This window comes from Gobio gobio (genome assembly GCF_949357685.1).
Source record: "Gobio gobio genome assembly, chromosome: 11".
In the NCBI taxonomy this organism is placed as follows: domain Eukaryota; kingdom Metazoa; phylum Chordata; class Actinopteri; order Cypriniformes; family Gobionidae; genus Gobio; species Gobio gobio.
In genome coordinates, this window is record NC_137104.1 from 2,280,152 (window position 1) to 2,301,397 (window position 21,246).

The 21,246-nt window shown below is 47.8% G+C and overlaps 1 protein-coding gene across 1 annotated transcript; it reads right to left on the bottom strand.

The window, feature by feature from the left end:
• Nucleotides 1–3,204: 3,204 nt before the first annotated feature.
• Nucleotides 3,205–20,124, bottom strand: LOC307134406 (uncharacterized protein). The gene is made up of 9 exons (XM_079830123.1): nucleotides 19,993–20,124; nucleotides 19,753–19,810; nucleotides 18,337–18,401; nucleotides 17,873–18,155; nucleotides 11,367–11,500; nucleotides 11,247–11,279; nucleotides 4,748–5,042; nucleotides 4,438–4,574; nucleotides 3,205–3,494 (listed from the first exon to the last, which is right to left on the bottom strand). The coding sequence occupies exons 2-9, from the start codon at nucleotides 19,764–19,766 to the stop codon at nucleotides 3,490–3,492; spliced, it is 966 nt and encodes a 321-aa protein (XP_079686249.1). The 5' UTR covers nucleotides 19,767–19,810; nucleotides 19,993–20,124; the 3' UTR covers nucleotides 3,205–3,489.
• Between the last annotated feature and the right edge of the window lie 1,122 nt (nucleotides 20,125–21,246).

Below are 21,246 nucleotides of genomic sequence, written 5' to 3' on the forward strand. Positions count from 1 at the left end.
TATGTTTCTCTGTCTGACTTAACTTGCACAAAGACAAATGTCAGACGCAGTGTTAATTAATTATGTATAAATTGTTTAGATAGTGACAGTATGAACAACAAAAGTGATGCTGTGTTGAGTGCAGTGCTTATGGTGGAGTAATAAAGGTAACAAAGGTAACTGCAACAGCAGTCTGGGGTTGTAAAAGTGAGGAATTGTTACTTTTTTGTGCAGTTTTAGTGCAGTGTAGAGCCTATTGGTCTGAGGATACAGTGGAGCAAACTGCAGCACAGTAGTTTGGGGTGGGTGAAGGAAGGATTATAATTGATTTTTACAGATTTTTGTGTTGGGATTTAGACAAACTCTCTGACTGTTATACTTCTGCTACTCCTGACACTTCTCTGAAATGCCACAACAACCACAAGGTGGAGCGAGTTTCGAACCAGAAGCGGCGCTCAGACCGAACCGATGACGTATTCCACACAAAACCGAGGCCTCCCTTGTCATTGGTCACGTGATTTCTCCGCTAACAACACAAGCCTCGAATCGGGGCTTCATCTGGCACGCCCATTTATTCTCGACACAAGATCCGACGCCTCGGTTCAAATGTCACATCACTAGTTATAGTTCTTTGCTTTATTTTCCTCTTTTGAATTTTGATTTTGTTCCTCTCTCTAGTTTCCTGCTAGGTCATTTATTTCTAGTACTTATTTATTTCGCTTTTTCTCTTATTTGTTATAGATTATTTTGAGTTTTATATTTATCTCTCTTCTGTTTGCTTTTTGGATTCCAGAAACTTAGTTGCATTTTCCCTATTCAGAGTTTTTTTTATTTTTGTATCACTTGTTGTCTTGTCTAGTGTGTTGTCTTGTGGCTGTTCCTGTCCTGCATCCTGCATCCCAGTCTGGTTCTACTAACACCAACTGTCAAGCCTGGTTCCCCGAGCCGCTGCCTTGTCTCCATCATTGGCCATCACATCCCTGCTGTCTCAACCCTGACCATCCAGTTCTCCCATTGTGTCCTGTCATAGGCGTAATTTGTGGGTGGGACAGGGGGGACATGTCCCTACCACTTTTTGCCAAGGTCGATATTGTCCCTACCACCTTTTGAAACATCTTGCGGCACGGATGTACCTAATACAAATAAATCATCTCTAATTGTCTAGCATTGCATTAATTTAGTTCATTTGTTAAATAAGAGGTGATCTGGCGCTGGAATGTGTTGTTTTTTTTATTTAGTTTGCCGCTGTTATCAGTGGCGGGGGCAACAGTGTTCTCTTGGTGCTTGTGCACTTCACACAGATGAACGCTTCAATCGATCGCTCAGTGCCGTTGCGGAGACATTGCCATACTACTTATGGGGCCCTATCTTGCACCCAGCGCAATTGACTTTGTACACCGACGCATGTGTCATTCCTATTTTGCACCCGCGCAAAGCGCGCTTTTCCCTCCACAGAATCACGTCGCTAAACTAGTGAATGAACTTGCGCTACCTGGGCGGTTCAGCGCAAAAAAGGAGGCGTGTTCCGGCGCAAACAATCCCTGGTGCTATTTTGCTGTTCCATTAAACAATTGCGCCACTGACCAGAAAAAACCTAGTCTAAAGTCAGTGGCGCGTTGCGCGTTGTTCATTATGCTATTTTAAGGGCGCATGCTTGACCATAATGTATAGCGTGCACAACGCGCATACACTTTGCTCATGTAACCTACACAGATGCAACAGTTATTTTTGCAAATCATAAATTGTTACACTAAAAAAATATTAACACATGAGATGACGGAAATCATTGTGGTGTGCCACGAAGATGTGAAAAAATAGGCATAAATCTAGCTTACAAATGATTCAGGCTAATTGTAATAATTAAGGATAAGACCTGTTTGCCCAATAGTGGCAAGACATATATGTATATAAGGACATCTGACAAATTGGTTTGTCCGTCAAGAACCAGGAAAAAAAATCGACTGAAAAACTGAAAAAACTGAAAGACTGGAAAAAAAAAAGACTGTGAAATCACCTTTACCATAATGTACAACATTAGAACTTCACTTCTCTGTCTTTCACTGCTCTTACAAGCACATCAGTCTCCTCGGCTGTGAACCGCTCCTGGCGTGCGCCTGGTAAATAAGCCATAATAATAGCAATCCATAATGGAACTTGCGCACCTGCTTTTAAAGGGAATGTTGGATGACGCTCTGATTGGTTTATTCACGTTACGCCCAAACCACACCTATGAATAATGAAGCTACTTCAGACCAACCCATTTTAGATTTGCGCCGGGCGCAAGAGCCATTTATCCCGCAAGGAAAATAGCAACAGCGCCGAGACCCGCCCACAAAGTTACTTGCGCTTCGCGCGTTGACACTTGCGTTTCAGATCGTTAAAATAGGGCCCATGATGTAAACTATGACACCAGGTGTTATTGGAAGTGTAGGTCAGTTCCAGCTGACCTATTTCATGCAGCCTAACAATTTAAATGATTTGAATAATAGAAATATGCTAAATAGGAAAAGGATCTACTGCCTGCAGTTGATTTTGATATTCTAGGCATTATTAACAGGCCAGCATTTTGAGACAGCAATAGACGTGAAGGAGTACTGGGGAGCTAAACCATTTAGAGCCTTGTAAGTAATAAGCAAGATTTTATCATTACATTAAAATGTATACAGTGTTTTTAATAGGGAGCCAGTGCAGTGTTGACAGAACCGGGCTAATATGGTCACACTTCCTGGTTCTAGTAAGAACTCGAGCTGCTGCATTTTGGACTAGCAGAAGTTTGTTTATTAAGCGAGCCATTAGAGCATTACAATAATCCAGCCTTGAGGTTATGAACGCATTAATTCAATGTATTGTCGAGGAATTTTCTGATTCTGATCTACTGTCTAGTAGAGTGTCTGGGTTAGTTTTTTGTTTTGTTAGTTATTTTGGCCAGGCGCTCCCCTGAAGTTATCGACCCTATTTTTATTATTATTATTTTTGCTATTGATATTTCTTTTATGGTTATTGTTGCTTTTGTGCACTGTTTTTATTTTGTGTTTTTACTCTTTATAACAGAAAAATAAATGTTAAAATTGGTTGAATTGGTGGTTGTGTTGTTGATTCTTTTTTTTTCTTTTTTATTTGTTCATCTTTACTTTGTTGCCAGCTCCTCAACACTAGATGGGTAGCTATAATACTATACCTCCTCCTCCTAATTGTAAATTATCCAAAAACACACAATACAACATGTGATGCTGTAGTAATTTATTAATGAAGAAAGTAAATATAATCAAAGAAGGATAAATACACACCCCTCTGGATCAAACTGGGGTTAAGAATCAGGTGCATTTTAAAAACCATTTCAAGCCTTTACTGAATGTGCACTGAAACTGATCTTTTATCTTAAGGATAAAAGGTGCAGAGGTAAAATGAAAACAATGAAAGAAGTGCAATATTAGTATTGCTCAGAAAACAGAAGTTTGGTATTTTGCTGATAGGATCAGTGGACTGTGGTGTAACATCATCTCATTCCACTCAATCTGGCAATGAAAACAGAACAAAAATCATTAAGATAATGCAGACATAGTATAAATAGTACAAATGTCTAAACACTTGGGGGGGGGGGGGGTATCAATATTTTGAGGAACTGAATTACAGCTTATATTGTGCACATTTTTTGTATGGTCGCAATAGGCTTGCTGTGATTGTCGGTGTGCAGCCGCGAACGCACTGTTGTTTTGACTTTTCTTATAGTATTAAAAATTATTTAGTTCAGTTACACACAAAAAAAAATGGTGCTATATTGCACTAAAAGTGTTTCTTGGCTCCTAATCATAGGGGAACATCTTTAAGTGCTGTTTTAGCACCAGTTCTTCAGTGGTTATTCAGCCGTTCTTTGGCTGAGGTGCTACATAGCACCTCTACCTTAAACAGAACATGTTAAGATATGGTGCTATATAGAACCAAAAGTGGTTCCCCAATGATTACGACCAAGAACCACTTTTAGCGCCATATAGCACCATTTTTTTTGAGTGTAGAGAACAGACTCTACAGTTAAAAACTGAATGTGCAGCGTGATCCGAACGAGAGTAGCAGCACAGACCAGCTGAGTCAGATTTCATTCATCACAAGAGTGAGGAGCTGACTGTCATGTCTTGGATTTCAACGCAAACTGTAATAGCGCCTATTTAAGTGAGTTTGTCATTGTACGGTTTTGTAGTTAAGAATAACAACGAACCCGCAATTCAAGCAATGGCCGAACCCGAATTGTTGCTAATTAAGTAAAAGACCCACGGCCATTCATAATGGCCATATTAATATGTTTTTGCAATACTCAGCATATCTCAATAAAAAAAAAAAAATTGCAATAACATCGTATCGTGATTGTATCGGGTCTACAGAAGTATTGCGATTCTATTTTATCATGTGGCCTCAATTCCTACCCCCTACTACACACCATGTCTCTCTCCTTTTGTCGCTCACCTGCAAACACCTCAACCTCACACAGTGTGAGGGCTTCACTGCGTCCAGGTACCAAAATGTTGACATATCGGCCCTTAATAGGCTTAAACTCAAATGTTTTTGTGACTCCAGGTGGGATGGACTCAACAGTTGCAGCCCTGTGAAGACACACAGAGAAATAGAGATGAGCATATCAAAACAGCATGACGCATATTAAATATACTTCTATCAAAGGCAAGTTTGTATTAAAAGGATTTATTCAAAGTAATGTTATCTTATTTGCTAATTTTATAACCATTTGTATAAGTATTAAGAGAGAGACAATACTTACAGCTCATTATTGTTGCCATTATTGTCCAGGCTGTTGCCGATACGGATCTGAGCACCATTTATCTTCTCTGCACAACAATCTCCACGATTAGTGATGCTAACCCTGGTTACCGCGAAGACTTCCAGCAGGTCAACTCTCCACCAGGGGCTCACTTCCCCATTAGTATGACTGCATGACCATCCATTGAAAATTGAATTCCTGTTGCCATCGACAGCATTTTGAGCAGCTCCTGCTGCAGCTCCTGCTGTGATGTATGTGGAAGACTGGACAGCTGTGGCTCGAAGAGCAAGATTCCCTGTTTAACATAAAATAATAAACAATACCTTATTATTTTTTTACTTTAATGTGATAAAGTATAAACCCAAAATAATGGACAAAATAATGTTAAGCTATGTAATCCAAATGATTATTACACAACTCTCTGGAATACTTGATTCTGATTGGTCAGTCGTGACATTCTGAGGTCTGCTATTTCCAGATAATGAGTGTCATCAATAGCAACGCTGTATAACAGACAGCTCATCCAGTTTCTGAAGGCGGTATTTATTTGATGTTTCATGTATTACACCGCGGGCCCGCTCTCACTCGTTTCATTCAAACACAAATGCTACCAGTTGTGTCTATTATTACTATTGTTATAATTATTGATTGTACTGAAGTATTAAGATTGCATTGAAGTGTTTTTAGTATTAAGAGTACTGTAGTGTTAGTCGTGTTGCCAGAATGATTGTTCCCTTTCAGTCAGTTCACTGCGACGTTAACGTCAGTGACTGACGGAATGGAGGTTTTGCTTAGAAGCCGATCACCTTCGAGATCTACAAAACGAGCCAATGGCGTGAAAATACCATGGCCTGCGGAATGGACTCCGCCCCACCTTGTGGGTATAAAAGGAGACATACGGCAATGACTTATTATTTTTCTGCTTTGGAGCCGAGTGTTCACTTACCTCCTGAGCTTCTACTCTTCAAGACGAGCATCTCTCCAGAGTGTTGGTGTTACGGCGCCTTCCAGCGAGATCCGCATTCCTGTCTGATCTCTGCAGTGATCTAGCACAGCGTGTGTGTTCTCCCTGGGCACTTCAGCATTTCTGCAGAGAAAACTCCTCTCTAAAAGAGCTGCATTTGGCACGTCTTTTTAAAGATGATTCACCAGTGCAATGTTCCTTGATTAGTCCGTCTGACGGGCATGAATGCTGTATCGCGTGCTTGGGCCTCGTGCACGCAGAGAGAACGTTCATGGATGAGTCATGTTCTCATTGTGGGAACATGTCCATCACGTTGTTGTGATCGAGACTCTGTGATCTCCGCCAAGGAGGGAGAGTCCCCTCTACCACACCCCAATCTATTCCTTTCGCAAGGGGGAATACTTTGGCTGGTGGTCAGCAAGTCTGACATGTTTGCCTCCGAGTCCCAAGAGGGTGTGGCTGGCAGTATGCGACACAATGCCTTGCTTCTCTCAGCCCCCTCTGTCGCCAGCCCCCTGTCAGAGCAGACCGCAGTGGAACGCTGGTCCTTCCCTGGTCCCCTCTGTCAGGGAGCGGAATTCGACCCTGCCCACACCTCGGGACGCCTCAGTTCCTCCCATGTCTGGGCCGGTCATTCTGCCTCACTGCCCCATCGTGGGTACACCTGTGGTTCAGGCTCAGTTTCTGGAGGCCTGGCTAGAGCTTCCAGTTCTGCCCCGCTGGCTCGCTCGCACGATCAGGCTCGACTACTAGATTCAGTTCGCACGATCTCCTCCCCGTTTCCGGGGAATCCGCTATATCATGGTGGGCACCAATCAATGCTCATGTCATGCGTGCAGAGGTCGACACCCTACTGGCGAAGGGTGCGGTCGAGATTGTCCCTCCGGCCGAGATGAAGTCCGGCTTCTACAGCCTGCACTTCATTGTACCCAAGAAGAACGGTTGGTTACGGCCAATCCTGGACCTGCGCGTCTTGAACCGAACCCTTCACAGGCTTCCATACAGGATGTTGACAGCCATTTTTGAATGTATTCATCCAGCAGATTAGTTTGCACCGATCGACCTGAAGGACATGTACTTTCATGTCTCCATTCTTCCTCGACACAGACCGTTTCTGCGTTTTGCATTCGAGGGGCAGGCATACCAGTACACGGTTCTACCATTCGGGTTAGCCCTGTATCCTTGCGTCTTTACGAAGGTCGTTGAGGCAGCCCTTGTGTCACTCAGGCAACACAGGGTTCGCATCTTGAATTATCTCGACGACTGGCTGATTCTAGCTCACTCTTGGGATCAGGTTTGCGAACACAGGGATTTGGTGCTCCGTCACCTCGCCTAGCTGGGCATTCGGGTCAACTGGGAATAGAGAAAACTCTCCCCCGTGCAGAGGATCTCTTTTCTCGGTATGGATACCAACTCGGTCGCCATGTTCGCACAGATTATGAGCGAGCACGCGTGCAGTCACTGCTGAATTGTCTTCGATAGATCGAAGACAAGAATGTTGTTCCACTGAAAGTTTTTCAGAGGCTCCTAGGGCATATGGCATCTGCAGCCGCAGTAACGCTGCTCGGGCTGCTTCATATGAGACCGCTTCAGCACTGGCTTCGTGATCAAGTCCCAAGATGGGCATGGCAACCTGGGACGCTCCGGGTCCCAGTTAGTCAGACTTCCCTTCAGACTCTCACCCCATGGAGGAACCTCAGTTTTCTACGGGCCGGAGTGTACCTAGAACGAGTTTCCAGGCATATTGTGGTAACAACAGATGCCGCTGCCATGGGTTGGGGTGCCATGTGCAATGGGCATGCTGCCGCGGGCTGCTGGAAAGAACCCCAGCTCCTACGGCTTGTCAATTACCTCGAGTTGCTGGCCGTACGTCTAGCCCTGCACTGCTTTCGAGCCCTGCTGAATGGCAGACACGTACTGGTTCGATCAGACAACATGGCGACAGTAGCGTACATCAACCGACAAGGTGGTCTACGCTCCCACCGGATGTTACAACTTGCCCGCCATCTCCTCATATGGAGTCAGAAGCATCTGAGGTTGCTTCGGGCCATTTACATTCCTGGAATCCTGAAACGTGCAGCAGACGATCTCTCATGGTTTCAGCCACTTCCTGGAGAATGGAGACTCCATCCCCAGTCGGTCCAGCTGATTTGGGAACAGTTCGGCAATGCACAGATAGATCTGTTTGCCTCCAAGACACTTCCCATTGTCGCTGGTATTATTCCCTGACTGAGGGGACCCTCGGCACGGATGCACTAGCACAGCTGGCCACGGGCCCTACGCAAGTATGGTTTCCCCCAGTGAGCCTTCTCACACAGGTTCTGTGCAAGATCAGGGAGGACGAGGAGCAGGTCCTTTTGGTCGCCCCGTATTGTTCTGACTGGACCTGGTTCTCCGAACTTGTACTCGGCGAGAAGACCCCAGGGAATGCTCTATTGGGTCTGTGCTGTCCTTCCTCCAAGAAGGGTTGGATCGAAGGCTGTCTCCTTCCACCCTTAAGGTTTATGTGGCTGCCATATCAGCCAATCATAGCCTGGTGGAGTCAAAAACGGTGGGACAGCATGACCTGATCTGCAGGTTCCTTAGAGGTGCAAGGAGGATAAACCCTCCGCGCCCTCTACAGGTGCCGTCTGGGGGAGCTCTCAGTGGTATTAACTGCCCTGCAGGGGGCTCCCTTTGAGCCTTTGCAGTTTTGTGAGCTTAAGTTCTTGTCAACGAAGACAGCGCTCCTGATTGCTCTGGCTTTCATTAAGAGGGTAGCGGACCTGCAGGCATTCTCGGTTGACAAAGCGTGCCTGGAATTCGGGCCGGCTAATTCTCATGTTATCCTGAGACCCCGGCCTGGATACGTGCCCAAGGTTCCCACCACTCCTTTCAGGGATCTGGTGGTGAACCTGCAAGCGCTGCCTTTGGAGGAGGCAGACCAAGCCTTGGCACTGCTCTGTCCAGTACGTACCCTTCATGCTTGCGTAGACAGAACGCAGTGTTTCAGGACCTCAGAACAGCTCTCTGTCTGTTATGGAGGGCAGCAGAAAGGGAAGGCTCTCTCCAAGCAGAGGTTGTCCCACTGGATCGTGGACGCTATTGTCCTGGCATATCAGATTCAGGGACTGCCAGGGACTGGAGTGTGATTTCCTCTTGGGCTCTAGCGCATGGCGCCTCGCTGACAGACATTTGCAGAGCTGCAGGTTGGGCGACACCTTACACTTTTGCGAGATTCTATAATCTTCGAGTAGAGCCAGTGTCCTCTCGTGTACTCGCTCCAAATAGCCAGTAGTTGGACAGGCTCAGGTGTCTTTGCTTGCTGCGCCATTCCACTCCTCGGACTGGATACGTGCGCTATTTTACTCAGGTGAGTTTCCTCTGAAGCCCTGAGATCCTCCAGCACTGTTGATGTCGACACCAGAGTGCATGCCCGATTGGTCAGCCCCCGTGTTTGGCTAGGTGCCTCCATGTGCATGGTTTCCCAGTTGGGCAACCCCCGACATGTGTATTTCCACGGTAAGACTCTCTGAGCACGTGTCTTCCCTTTGCAAGTCACTTGCCACTTCTGGGGTTGAAATATTCCACCTGTGGCTGGATACCCCAGAAGTTCCATATGCAGCGCACACAACCCATATGACCCATATGTGTATTCCTAAGTCCTCCCTTCGGGTAGGCTCTCTTAGCATATTGTCCACTGGAATATGCTTCCCAGTATACCTTGGTAGTGTTGAACCGGCTCTTCTCAATGTTACGGTAGGGAGCTCAGGTCAGCACAGGATGCTGGAAGACAGCGGCTGTGGCGAGATTGAATTGGGACCCCCAATCCGTCAGTCACTGATGTTAACGTTGCAGTGAACTGACTGAAAGGGAACGTCTCGGTTACGTCGTTAAGTCCCCCTGCCACAGCTGCTGTACCGCTGTTACGGCCGGGGCACTCAGCAGGTAACATAATGCATCATTGCGGTATGTCTCCTTTTATACCCACGAGGTGGGGTGGAGTCATGCTTTGCAAATTCCGCAGACCCATGGCATCTCCAGATTGGCTCATTTTGTAGATCTCAAAGGGGATCGGCTTCTAAGCGAAACCCCCATTCCATCAGTCACTGACATTAACGTCTCCGTTCCCTTCCTTCAGGGAACGAGGGTTACATATGTAACTGAGACGTTTTTTTGTACACAGTAATCCAGCCAGTCATCCATCCATCTTCCTCCGCTTATCCGGGGCTTGGGCGCAGGGGCAACAATCTAAGCAGAGATGCCCAGACTTTCCTCTCCCTAGACACTTCCTCCAGCTCTTCTGGGGGAACAGGGGAATACCGAGGCCTGGTTTGATGATGCCAACACGACAACATCATCCGCAAAAAGCAGACACGGAATTGTATGGTCCCCAAACCGGCCCCTGTTTGCTTCTAGAAATTCTGTCCATAAAAATTATGAACAGAACTGGTGACAAAGGGCAGCCTTGCCAGAGTCCAACATGCACCGGGAGCAAGTCTGACTTACTGCCGGCAATGCGAACCCAGCTTGGATGAAAACAACACTTTTCCACACTGTTCACACTGGCATCCCTTACTTCCGGTGTCCACCCCTGGGTTCGGGAATTGCTGCCTCGACAGGCTCCAGAGACCTTACGGCCACAGCTCCGAGTGGCTGTGTCGACAATGGAGTTGAAGAACATGGTCCACTTGGACTCAATATCTCCAGACTCCCTCAGGATCTGGTTGAAGCTCTGCCGGAGGTGGGAGTTGAAGATCTCTCTGACAGGGGACTCGGCCAAACGTTCCCAACAAACCCTGGTGATAATTTTACAGCTCCGCCCCTATCTTCACCCGAGTGTCCAAGACATATGGCTGGAGGTCAGATGAAACGACCACAAAGTCGATCATCGATCTCCGGCCTAGGGTGTCCTGGTACCATGTGCACTGATGGACACCCTTATGCTTGAACATGGTGTTCATTATGGACAAGCTGTGACAAGCACATAAATCCTATAATGGAACACTGCTCGGGTTCAGATCAGGGGGGGCATTCCTCCCAATCACGCCCCACAAGGTGTCACTGTCATTGCCCACGTGGGCGTTGAAGTCCCCCAGTAGAAAAACAGAGTCTCCAGTTGGAGCACTTTCCAGCACCCCTCCCAGAGACTCCAAGAGGGCCGGGTACTCTGCACTGCCATTCGTCTGTAGGCACATACGACAGTGAGAGTCCCCAAACCGAAGGCACAGGGAAGTGACCCTCTTGTTCCCCAGGGTGAACTCCAACAAATGGCGGCTGAACTGGGGGGCTATAAGCAAACCTACACCACCTTGGGAAACTCCAGAGTGGTAGAGAGTCCAGCCTCTCTCAAGCAGTGTGTGGAGGTGAGCCCGACTATCACAAGCTCAGGCTCCTTTCCCCCAGTGAGGGGATGTTCCACGTCCCTAATCCCAGTTTCTGTGTCCAGAGATCGGGTCGTCTGGGCCCTCACCTTCGACTGCCGCTCCTCTACAAGTGAACTAATAAAATATTTAAACTCAAATCAATATTTGATAAGTAATGAAGAACACTCACTTGGAACACAAGTGTACGATGGTCCATACATTTCTGTTAATAAAATAATAACAGTTATACACACATTAATAAGTATATAACCAAATTCTATTATAGTTTTCTTTTCTCTCTGTCCCTTACCTCCAAAAACCTCGACTTCACACAGAGTGAGGACTTCATCATTTCCAGGTAAAAAAATGTTGACATAACGGCCATTAACAGGCTCAAACACAAATGTTTCTGTGCCATCGAGAACAGTGAGAATAGTTGCAGCCCTGCAAATACATAAAGAACAGTGTTAAAATGAAAACCAGAAGACTCACAACACAATGCACACGTCTAACAAATTCAATTCTGCTGTATTGAAATCGTCTCGGTTACGGATGTAACCCTCGTTTCCTGAGGAGGGAACGGAGACGTAACGTTAGTGACTAACGAATGGGGGTTTCGCTTAGAAGCCTATCAACTTCGAGTTTTGAGAAAACGCCCAATGGCGTGCCAATGCCATGGGCATGCGGAATTTGCATACGTAACTCCGCCTCACTGCGTAAGTATATAAGGAAGTACGAGGCAATATCGCATTATGTTACCTGCTTGAGGAGCCAAGACTAAACTCCTGCGTTCCAGGTAGCACAGCTGATGTGGCAAGGGGACGTTACGTCTCCGTTCCCTCCTCAGGGAACGAGGGTTACATCCGTAACCGAGACGTTCCCTTTCGTTCAGTCACTACGACGTAACGTTAGTGACTAACGAATGGGGGTCCCAATATAATCCCGCCACTCAGCTGTCTTCCAGTGCCCTGCGTAAGTGTGAGTACCCTGTCGTAAGACTAGTACGGACGAAGGACTCCCACTTAACACAGGAATACCAAGGTACACTGGGAAGCATATCCCAGTGAGGAAATGCCAAAGATGCCTACCCGTGGGGAGGACTTAAGAGACACATATGACCCGCTGAGGGTTGCATATGGAGATCTCTATGGTACCAGCCGAAGGTGGATTTTTAACCCTAGGGGTGGCGGGGACACGCCAAGGGAAGAAACCCGCTCACTGCGGAGACTTACGGTGAAATACACATGTGGGGGTCGCCGGAGGGAACCATGCACATGGGGCACCTGGCCGGACATGAGGGTCTGGGCTCGAAAGGGCAGACTGAACTGATGTCGGCGTCGACAGTGCTGGAGGAGCTCAGGGCTCTCGGGGAGCTCACCTGAGGAAAATATCGCACGTATCCAGTCCGTGGAGTGGAGTGGCGAGCAAGCGAAGACACCTGAGCCTGGCCCATCACCGGCCCCTCGGGGGGGCGAGTACATAGTCGGACACTGGCTCCACTCGGAGATTGTAGAATCTGGCGAATGTGTTGGGTGTCGCCCAGCCTGCAGCTCTGCAGATGTCTGCTAGCGAGGCGCCATGTGCTAGAGCCCAAGAGGAGGCCACACTCCGGGTGGAGTGTGCCCTCACACCAAGGGGACATGGTCGGCCTTGCTGCTGGTAAGCCAAAGCAATGGTGTCCACTATCCAATGAGACAGCCTTTGCTTCGAGAGAGCACTTCCCTTCCGCTCTCCACCATAACAGACAAAGAGCTGGTCTGAGGTCCTGAAACACTGCGTCATGTCTACGTAGGCGCGAAGGGCGCGTACTGGACAGAGCAATGCCAAGGCTGGGTCTGCCTCCTCCAAAGGCAGCGCTTGCAGGTTCACCACCTGGTCCTTAAACGGAGTGGTGGGAACCTTGGGCACATATCCAAGCCGGGGTCTCAGGATCACGTGAGAGTTAGCCGGCCCGAATTCCAGGCACGCTTCGTCAACCGAAAATGCCTGCAGGTCCCCGACCCTCTTGACTGAGGCCAATGCGGTCAGCAGAGCCATCTTCATAGACAGAAACTTAATATCAACCGACCGCAAAGGCTCAAAGGGAGGTCTCTGCAGAGCAGTTAACACTACTGCGAGGTCCCAAGAGGGTACGAGAGGAGAGCGAGGAGGATTCAGTCTCCTAGCTCCCCTCAGAAACCTGATGACCAGGTCGTGCTGACTTACCTTTCTGTTCTCCAAGAGATCGTGGTGGGCAGATATTGCGGCCACATATACCTTGAGGGTGGAGGGAGACAGCCTTCGCTCCAGCCCCTCTTGGAGAAACTCAAGCAAGGACCCGATCGGGCATTTCCAGGGGTCTTCTTGGCGGGAAGAGCACCAGGTGACGAAGAGGTTCCACTTCAACGCATAGGCATGCCGAGTGGACTCTGCCCTAGCGGAAGTGATGGTGGCGACCACCGTAGGTAGTAGGCCACTCAAACCTGCCGCGTCCCGTCTAGGAGCCACACGTGGAGGCTCCAAAGGTCGGGACGCGGGTGCCAATGGGTGCCCCGTCTCTGAGTAAGGAGGTCCGGTCTCAGAGGAATAGGCCAGGGAGGGGCTGTCGCAAGGAGTATGAGTTCGGGGAACCAGGTCCGGCCGTGCCAGTACGGGGCGACCAAAAGGACCTGCTCATTGTCCTCCCTGATCTTGCACAGAAGCTGTGCGAGTAGGCTCACTGGGGGGAACGCATATTTGCGTAGGCCCCGCGGCCAGCTGTGCGCCAGTGCATCCGTGCCGAGCGTGCCCTCGGACAGGGAATAATACAGGCTGCAGTGGGAAGAGTCGTGGGAGGCAAACAGATCTACCTGTGCGTCGCCGAACTGTTCCCAAATCAGCTGAACCGTCCGGGGATGGAGTCTCCATTCTCCCGGGAGAGGCTGAAACCGCAAGAGCTCGTCGGCTGCGTGGTTCAGGACTCCCGGAATATGGACAGCACGAAGGGACCTCAGGCGCTTCTGACTCCATAGGATGAGATGGCGGGCGAGTTGAGACATACGGCGGGAGCGTAGACCGCCCTGGTGGTTGATGTACGCTACTACGGCCGTGTTGTCTGTCCGGACAAGCACATGTTGGCCCTTCAGCAACGCTCGGAAGCGGTGCAGGGCGAACCGTACTGCCAGCAACTCGAGGCAATTGACATGCAGGAGGCGCTGGGGTCCTGTCCAGGAGCCCGCGGCTGCTTGTCCATTGCACATGGCACCCCAGCCCGTGGCAGAGGCATCCGTCGATACGACAACATGCCTGGAAACTCGTTCTAAGGGCACACCGGCCCGTAGAAAGCTGAGGTTCGACCACGGGGTGAGTGTCTGTAAGCAGGCCCGAGTCACTTGGACCTGGAGCGTGCCAGACTGCCATGCCCATCTCGGGACTCGATCGCGAAGCCAGTGCTGAAGCGGTCTCATATGAAGCAATCCGAGCGGCGTTACCGCGGCTGCAGATGCCATATGCCCCAGGAGCCTCTGAAATAGTTTCAGTGGAACCGCACTCTTGCTCTCGATTTGTCGGAGGCAAGTCAGCAGAGACTGCGCGCGCTCGCTCGAAAGCTGCGCGTACATGGCGACCGAGTCGATCTCCATACCGAGAAAAGAGATCCTCTGCACGGGGCAAAGTTTGCTCTATTCCCAGTTGACCCGAAGGCCCAGACGGGCTAAGTGGTGGAGAACCAGATCTCTGTGTCCGCAAACCTGCTCTCGAGAGTGGCCTAGTATGAGCCAGTCGTCGAGGTAGTTCAGGATGCGGACCCCGTGCTGCCGAAGGGGCGCAAGGGCTGCCTCGGCGATCTTCGTGAAGACGCGAGGGGACAGAGATAACCCGAATGGGAGAACCGCGTACTGGTATGCCCGCCCCTCGAAAGCAAACCATAGGAACGGTCTGTGTCGAGGAAGGATGGAGACATGGAAGTAGGCGTCCTTCAGGTCGATCGCTGCAAACCAATCGTACGGACGAACGCATTCGAAAAGGCGTTTCGCAGTCAACATCTTGAACGGAAGCCGGTGAAGGGATCGGTTCAAGATGCGAAGGTCCAGGATTGGTCGTAACCCACCGGTTTTCTTGGGTACAATGAAGTAGGGGCTGTAGAACCCCGACCTCATTTCGGCTGGAGGGACAGGCTCGATCGCACCCTTCGCCAGTAGAGTGGCAATCTCCGCACGCATGACGGGGGCATGGGCCCCGGTCATGGTATAGCGGACTCCCCTGTAACGGGGAGGAGCCTGCGCGAACTGAATCGCGTAGCCGAGCCTGACGGTCCGGGCAACCCAGCGGGACAGCCCCGGAAGCTGAAGCCAGGCTTCCAGAGACTGCACCAACGGGGTCATACGGACAGTAGGCGTACCCTGGGTGGGGCAGCGAGGCAGCGTTACCGGCGCGGACAGGGGAGGCTGTTGGGCGTCCCGGGGTCGGAGCACGGTTAACGGCTGCGCCCTGACAGAGGAGACCAGGGAAGGACTCGCGTTCCACTGGGGTCTGCTCTGCCAGGGGGCTGGCGACAGAGAGGGATGCGAGTGGCGACACCCGAAGGTGGCGCGCACTGTCATCACCGGTCTCTGGGTGCTCAGAGACAGGAACATGAGTTCTTCCCAAGCGCTGCTAGCCCGGGGGCCAGCAGCGGAAGGATTTTCCCCCGGCCCTCCACCGGGGGAAGGAGAGGCCCTGCTACCATCCCCTGGGAAGAACTGGAACCCATCTCTGAGTTGTCCACCTCCATCCTGGCGTTTAACCAGTCTGGGGAGCGGACTGGGCGACATCCTCAACCACCTCCACGGCACGGCCCAGGTGAAGGCTGCTGCTGGGGCCGGGCGGGAAGAGGGAGGGCGCCCTCGGCGGCGAGCGGACTGAGGCGACTGGGCCGGCGGCTGGTGCAGCAGCTGGCCGCCGGGGCAGTACGTGTTACAGCCTCAGTCTGCTCTGGGGCGGCCGAGAACTGTTGGGCGCAGTTCTCAGCCGCGCCGCCGAAGAGGCCAGCCTGGGATATGGGTGAGTTGAGGAGGCGGGCCCGCTCAACGTCCTCCACATCACCAGGTAAGGCCCGGTGTTCTCCCGGACCACAGCTGTGGACATCGCCCGACCCAGGGAGCGTGTGGCCACCTTCACCGCCCGGGGGCGGGGTCAGTTGCGGCACGCAGCTCAATGAAGAGCCCTGGGTCGGCTCCACCCTTGTGCATGTGCAAAGGGGCGGCGGCCTGCCCGTAGCTCTGCGGGACCACGCCACCGAAGTAGACGAGCCCACAGGCTTTGGGGGGGGTGCTTAGGACAGCCACACCACGCCACGTCAAAGCCCTCTGTGGACATCGTAGTGCGCAACAGAGAGTTCAACAGTGGGGGGGAGGGGGCCCCAGTGTACCCTTGGCCGCGGCCCCATCAAGGGCAGAGAAGGCGGAGGAGGCCACCAAACGGTCGCGGGAAGCACGGGGACTTCCGGGACCGCGTGATCTCCTCATGCACCCCGGGAGCGAAAGGCATTGGGGGCGGGGCCCAACAGCTGTCGGGTGCCGCCTCCAAAAACCAATCGCGCAACCACGAGCACCCGCGACTGGGCGGAGTTCCACACCAGCGCGAGACTCGCGGCTGCCCGAGATAACATGGCTGTCAACTTTAGGTCAGATCAGGCAGTGCTAACACACCCGGAGGCGGAGCACAACCTAATCGTCATCCCCAAAGGACTCCAGCCCACCTTGGGATGCGGCGATCGACATCTCACTGCTATCCGGAGCGTGAACTGAACGAACGGGCGTCAGAGACGGGCCGTAGATTCAATCCAACACTCACGGAAGCGATGTATAAGAGGGGGGTGTGGCCCGAGGAATGAACGTCGGGGTTCTTAATACCACAGCACCACACTCAGGTCACCCTGGCCACCAGCCAAAGTACCATCTCACTCGGGGACGGTAGATTGGGGTGTGGCAGAGGGGACTCTCTCTCCTCACGGAGATCATTGAGTCTCGACCGTGACATCGCGATGGTCACGCCCCCGCAATGGAAACGTGACACATCCGCAAACACTGCCCGTGCGTGCTGAAGCCCAAACACGCTCGAGCAGTGAATGCGTCCACAGACAGCAGCGGAAAATCGATCGCACCCGGAAGTGCACGGGCGAGCCGTCTTGAAAAAGACGTGCCACGCGCAAGCTCTTTTTGTGAGAGGAAAACCTTGCAGTCGATGCTGAAGCGCCCAGGGAAACACACACCAGCTGTCAGGCGGACCACTGCACAGATCAGCAGGCAGGAAGTATGCGATCACTGGAACGCGCCGTCACACCAACACCGACTGGAAAGCTGCTCGTCTCGAAGAAGCTGACAGAGTCTCAGAAGGCTGTAGGAGTGAAGAGGTAGGTACTCTTGGCTCCGAAAGCAGAACATAATGCGATATTGCCTCGTACTTCCTTATATACTCACGCAGTGAGGCGGAGTTACGTATGCAAATTCCGCATGCCCATGGCATTGGCACGCCATTGGGCGTTTTCTCAAAACTCGAAGTTGATAGGCTTCTAAGCGAAACCCCCATTCGTTAGTCACTAACGTTACGTCGTAGTGACTGAACGAAAGGGAACAATGGTTTTGTATAGCACTCTTCACAATACAAATTAGTGTCCATTTTTTATTACATTGCTACAAGAAACAATGGTCTAAACTTACAAATGTCTAATCACAATCTGAATAAAATATGTTCAAGTAAAGTACATCTCCATGGCTGTGGCTCGCTGAGTACTTGGTTTGTGGAGGAGGTACAATTTTGGCACCAGATTGATCATCATAAACATGGGAAGATGATTAGAACAATTTAAACATTTCTTACAGCTCATTGTTGTTTCCATTGTTGTCCAGCTTGTTCCCAATACGAATCTGGGCTCCTCTAAGCCGCTCTTTGCAACAGTCTTGACGGTTAGTGATGGTAACGTTGCTTACACTGTAGACATTTACAAGATCAACTCTCAACCATGGATTAAACTCCCCTTTAGTGTGAGTGCATGAGCTCTTCTCGTAATCTGAGTCTCTGTTTCCATCGACTGCATGTTGAGCATCTCCCAGTGGGTGTCCTAAGGACGACTGCACAGCCACAGCATTAAGAGCAAGATTCCCTGTTCAATATGATATGACAGATATGATAAGACAGGTTCAAAGCAACACAAATAAATACATACATCACAAGCTTTCAATTATCATATTTCAGCCTATAATTGTAATTAATTACTATGAATTATATGTAATGATACACAATGAGTACAGATTTTTAAATCCAGGCATTTTTATTAAACGTACCTTTAGATTGAGCGACGCACAGCCCAGTACAAAGTGTTAGAAACAAAATCACCTGTACGGCCATCCTGATATAAGACACAACAACACATCACCTCATCTCAGCATATGAAGGAATCATTTTCAATTTATCATCCTCATTTAAACAAAGAAACATATATATCGCTACTGTAATGATAAAATAGCAGAAGAACCCCAAGACTTGAAGTCAGTGTAATGTGACTAACCTGCCTCCGTTCTTTGGATTTTAAATGCCTTTGCTGAGTTTGCTCTAGTTTACTTAAGGCTTGCTAATTATTCATCAAGAGAAATAGGCAGAGTTAAAAGAAGATGTATAAAATCAATGCAACACAATCTGGACACAAGGCAACTTCCACTGCTCGACTTATTCGTGAAAAAGGAGTGAAGGGTTGTTTGAGCTCATTGTGACTTCTCTGAATGTTGGATAAAGCGCGGGTATGAGCATGGGTATGACACGCAAGTATGAAGTATGTGATCATAATTAATAATTGACGTGAGTATTTAAACATTTTTTTGAGTTCACTTTTTAAGCCTTAAGTTGTGCTCGGGGTCTCTGAGACCCCAGCTATAAAACATGATTAAACGCAATAGAGGTGTTACGTGCATTCAGTTTCATTGACATGCTCTGCTATTGACTCTAAAACAATTGTCAACTGAATCCCAAATAAGTATTTTATTTTTCCCTTTTTTGGGAGGGATTTTTTTTTTTTCCCTCCCAAAAAAAAATGTTTTGTTTCTTTCTTTTGGAACTGTATTGTTATTTTATTGTGCTTAAGTAATTGCTGTACAAATAATTGACTTAATTACTTAGACAAGTTTTGTTTTGAAAATTTAAAATTTAAAAAGTATATTAATTAAATCTACAAGCAGACATAAGATCATTTTAGAGTGTTGGAAAGTATTAAATGTTCGGTGTTATTTAATGATATTCAGAATAATTATCAGTAAACACTATTGTTTAGCCATGTTTTGCCCTTTTGCAGCTTCTTCACTAACAAGGCCTTCTTTACGTCAGAACAGTTGCTATTAATCAGAAGTGATTGGTGTAGTGATTTGTACCATTAATAGTACATGTTGTATTAAATTACAAATTTATTCAATAGTCAATTTAGTGATATAGTATAACTGAGTACATTCAGTCCATTCGATAGACTGAACAACTGCCACCTAATCAAACTCATTGATCTTATGTTTTTGTAAACAGTGATTAAAGAACAGTAGCAGAGCTGCGTTACAAGAGTGATTAGTTTAGAGATTTGTGCCAAGAGTTTAGCAAATGTATCACTAATGAAAGTTATATCTAAATGATTTAAAAACTGTATTCAATAAATGACTCTCTTCTTTCATTCCAATTATAATTTTACTCTGGTGTAGAGAGTTCATAAACATTCAACTCACCTGGAATTCATCATTGTTTCAACCTCACAGAAGACCTTCACAATTCAGCCATTATCTGCTTTTAAACAAAATAATACAGTTTTATATAATAAATAAATGGCTTTATTAATATTTGTTGATAAACAACTGTTATATTTATTATTTATCCAATATGTTATTCAGATGAGGCATATTATGCCCTGTCAAAACATTTCAAACTAAAATGTGCTATTAAACATAGATATGAATAGTAATACTCACCAGCAGTCTGTGAAGAAAGTCTAGTTGAATAATATTGTGCTCAGAAATGTTGCTCTATTTATAGTGGAATTAAGTTTCAAACATAGATACAGGAGGAGCTTAAACATTCAGTCCTGTCATCATTACTAGAGTATATAAGCAGCAGACACTGAGTCATCCCATCAACAAATTCCTTGGGCATTCGACACCGCCCTAATGAAATACAGCTCTGACAACTAATTTTCCAGGATCATCCAACATTTCCTGTTCAACACTGTGAAGCTGCTTTGAAACAATCGGTATTGTAAAAAGCGCTATACAAATAAAGGTGACTTGTCAAATAGCCTTCACAGAAATATGTTGACATTTACATTAATGCATTTGGCAGATGCTTTTATCCAAAGCGACTTGCATTGCATTCTAGGTACACATTTAATATTTTGTCAGTTCTTGCTTTCCCTGGAAATTGAACCCATGACCTTGGTGTTGCTAGCGCCACGCTCTATTGTTTGAGCTACAGGAAAGCTGTAATGTTGAAATGCCATTTTGGTAATTATCCTTGTAAACACAGTCAGTTATACATAAACACTGAGAAAGAGCATGTGTGTAACAGTATACTGTGTTAGCTCTTAAAGTGACAGAAGTCTAATAAATCTGCTGCAGTCATTATTGTTAATTAAACAACAAAAGACAAATATAAAATCACTCATGGCTCTTGAATGATTTAACTGCAGTTTTAATAAGGATTAGTCCATTTTAAAATGCAATTTATGCTGGTCTTCAGTTTCACATGATCTTTCAGAAATCATTGTAGTATGCTGATTTGCTGCTCAAGAAACATTTCTGATTATTATGAATGTTGAAATCAGTTGTGTATAAGGATGTTTTTCAGGATTATTTAATGAATAGAAAGTTCAAAACAACAGCATTTATCTGAAATATAAATCTATTGTAACATTATACACTACCATTCAAAAGCTTGGGCTGAGTGAGAGTTAATACTTTTATTCACAAAGATGCCTTAGGCTATATAGATCAAAAAACAGTAAATACTTTTATAATGTTAATTTTTTTTTCCAGATAAATGTTATTCTTTTGAACTTAAATCTCTGATTTATCAAATAATCCTGAAAAAAAAAAAACACAACTGTTTTCAACTCTGATAATAATCATAAATGTGTGTTGAGCATCAGATCCTCATATGAGAATGATTTGTGAAGGGTCATGTGACACTGAAGACTGGAGTAATGATGATAAATTTAGCTTTGATCACAG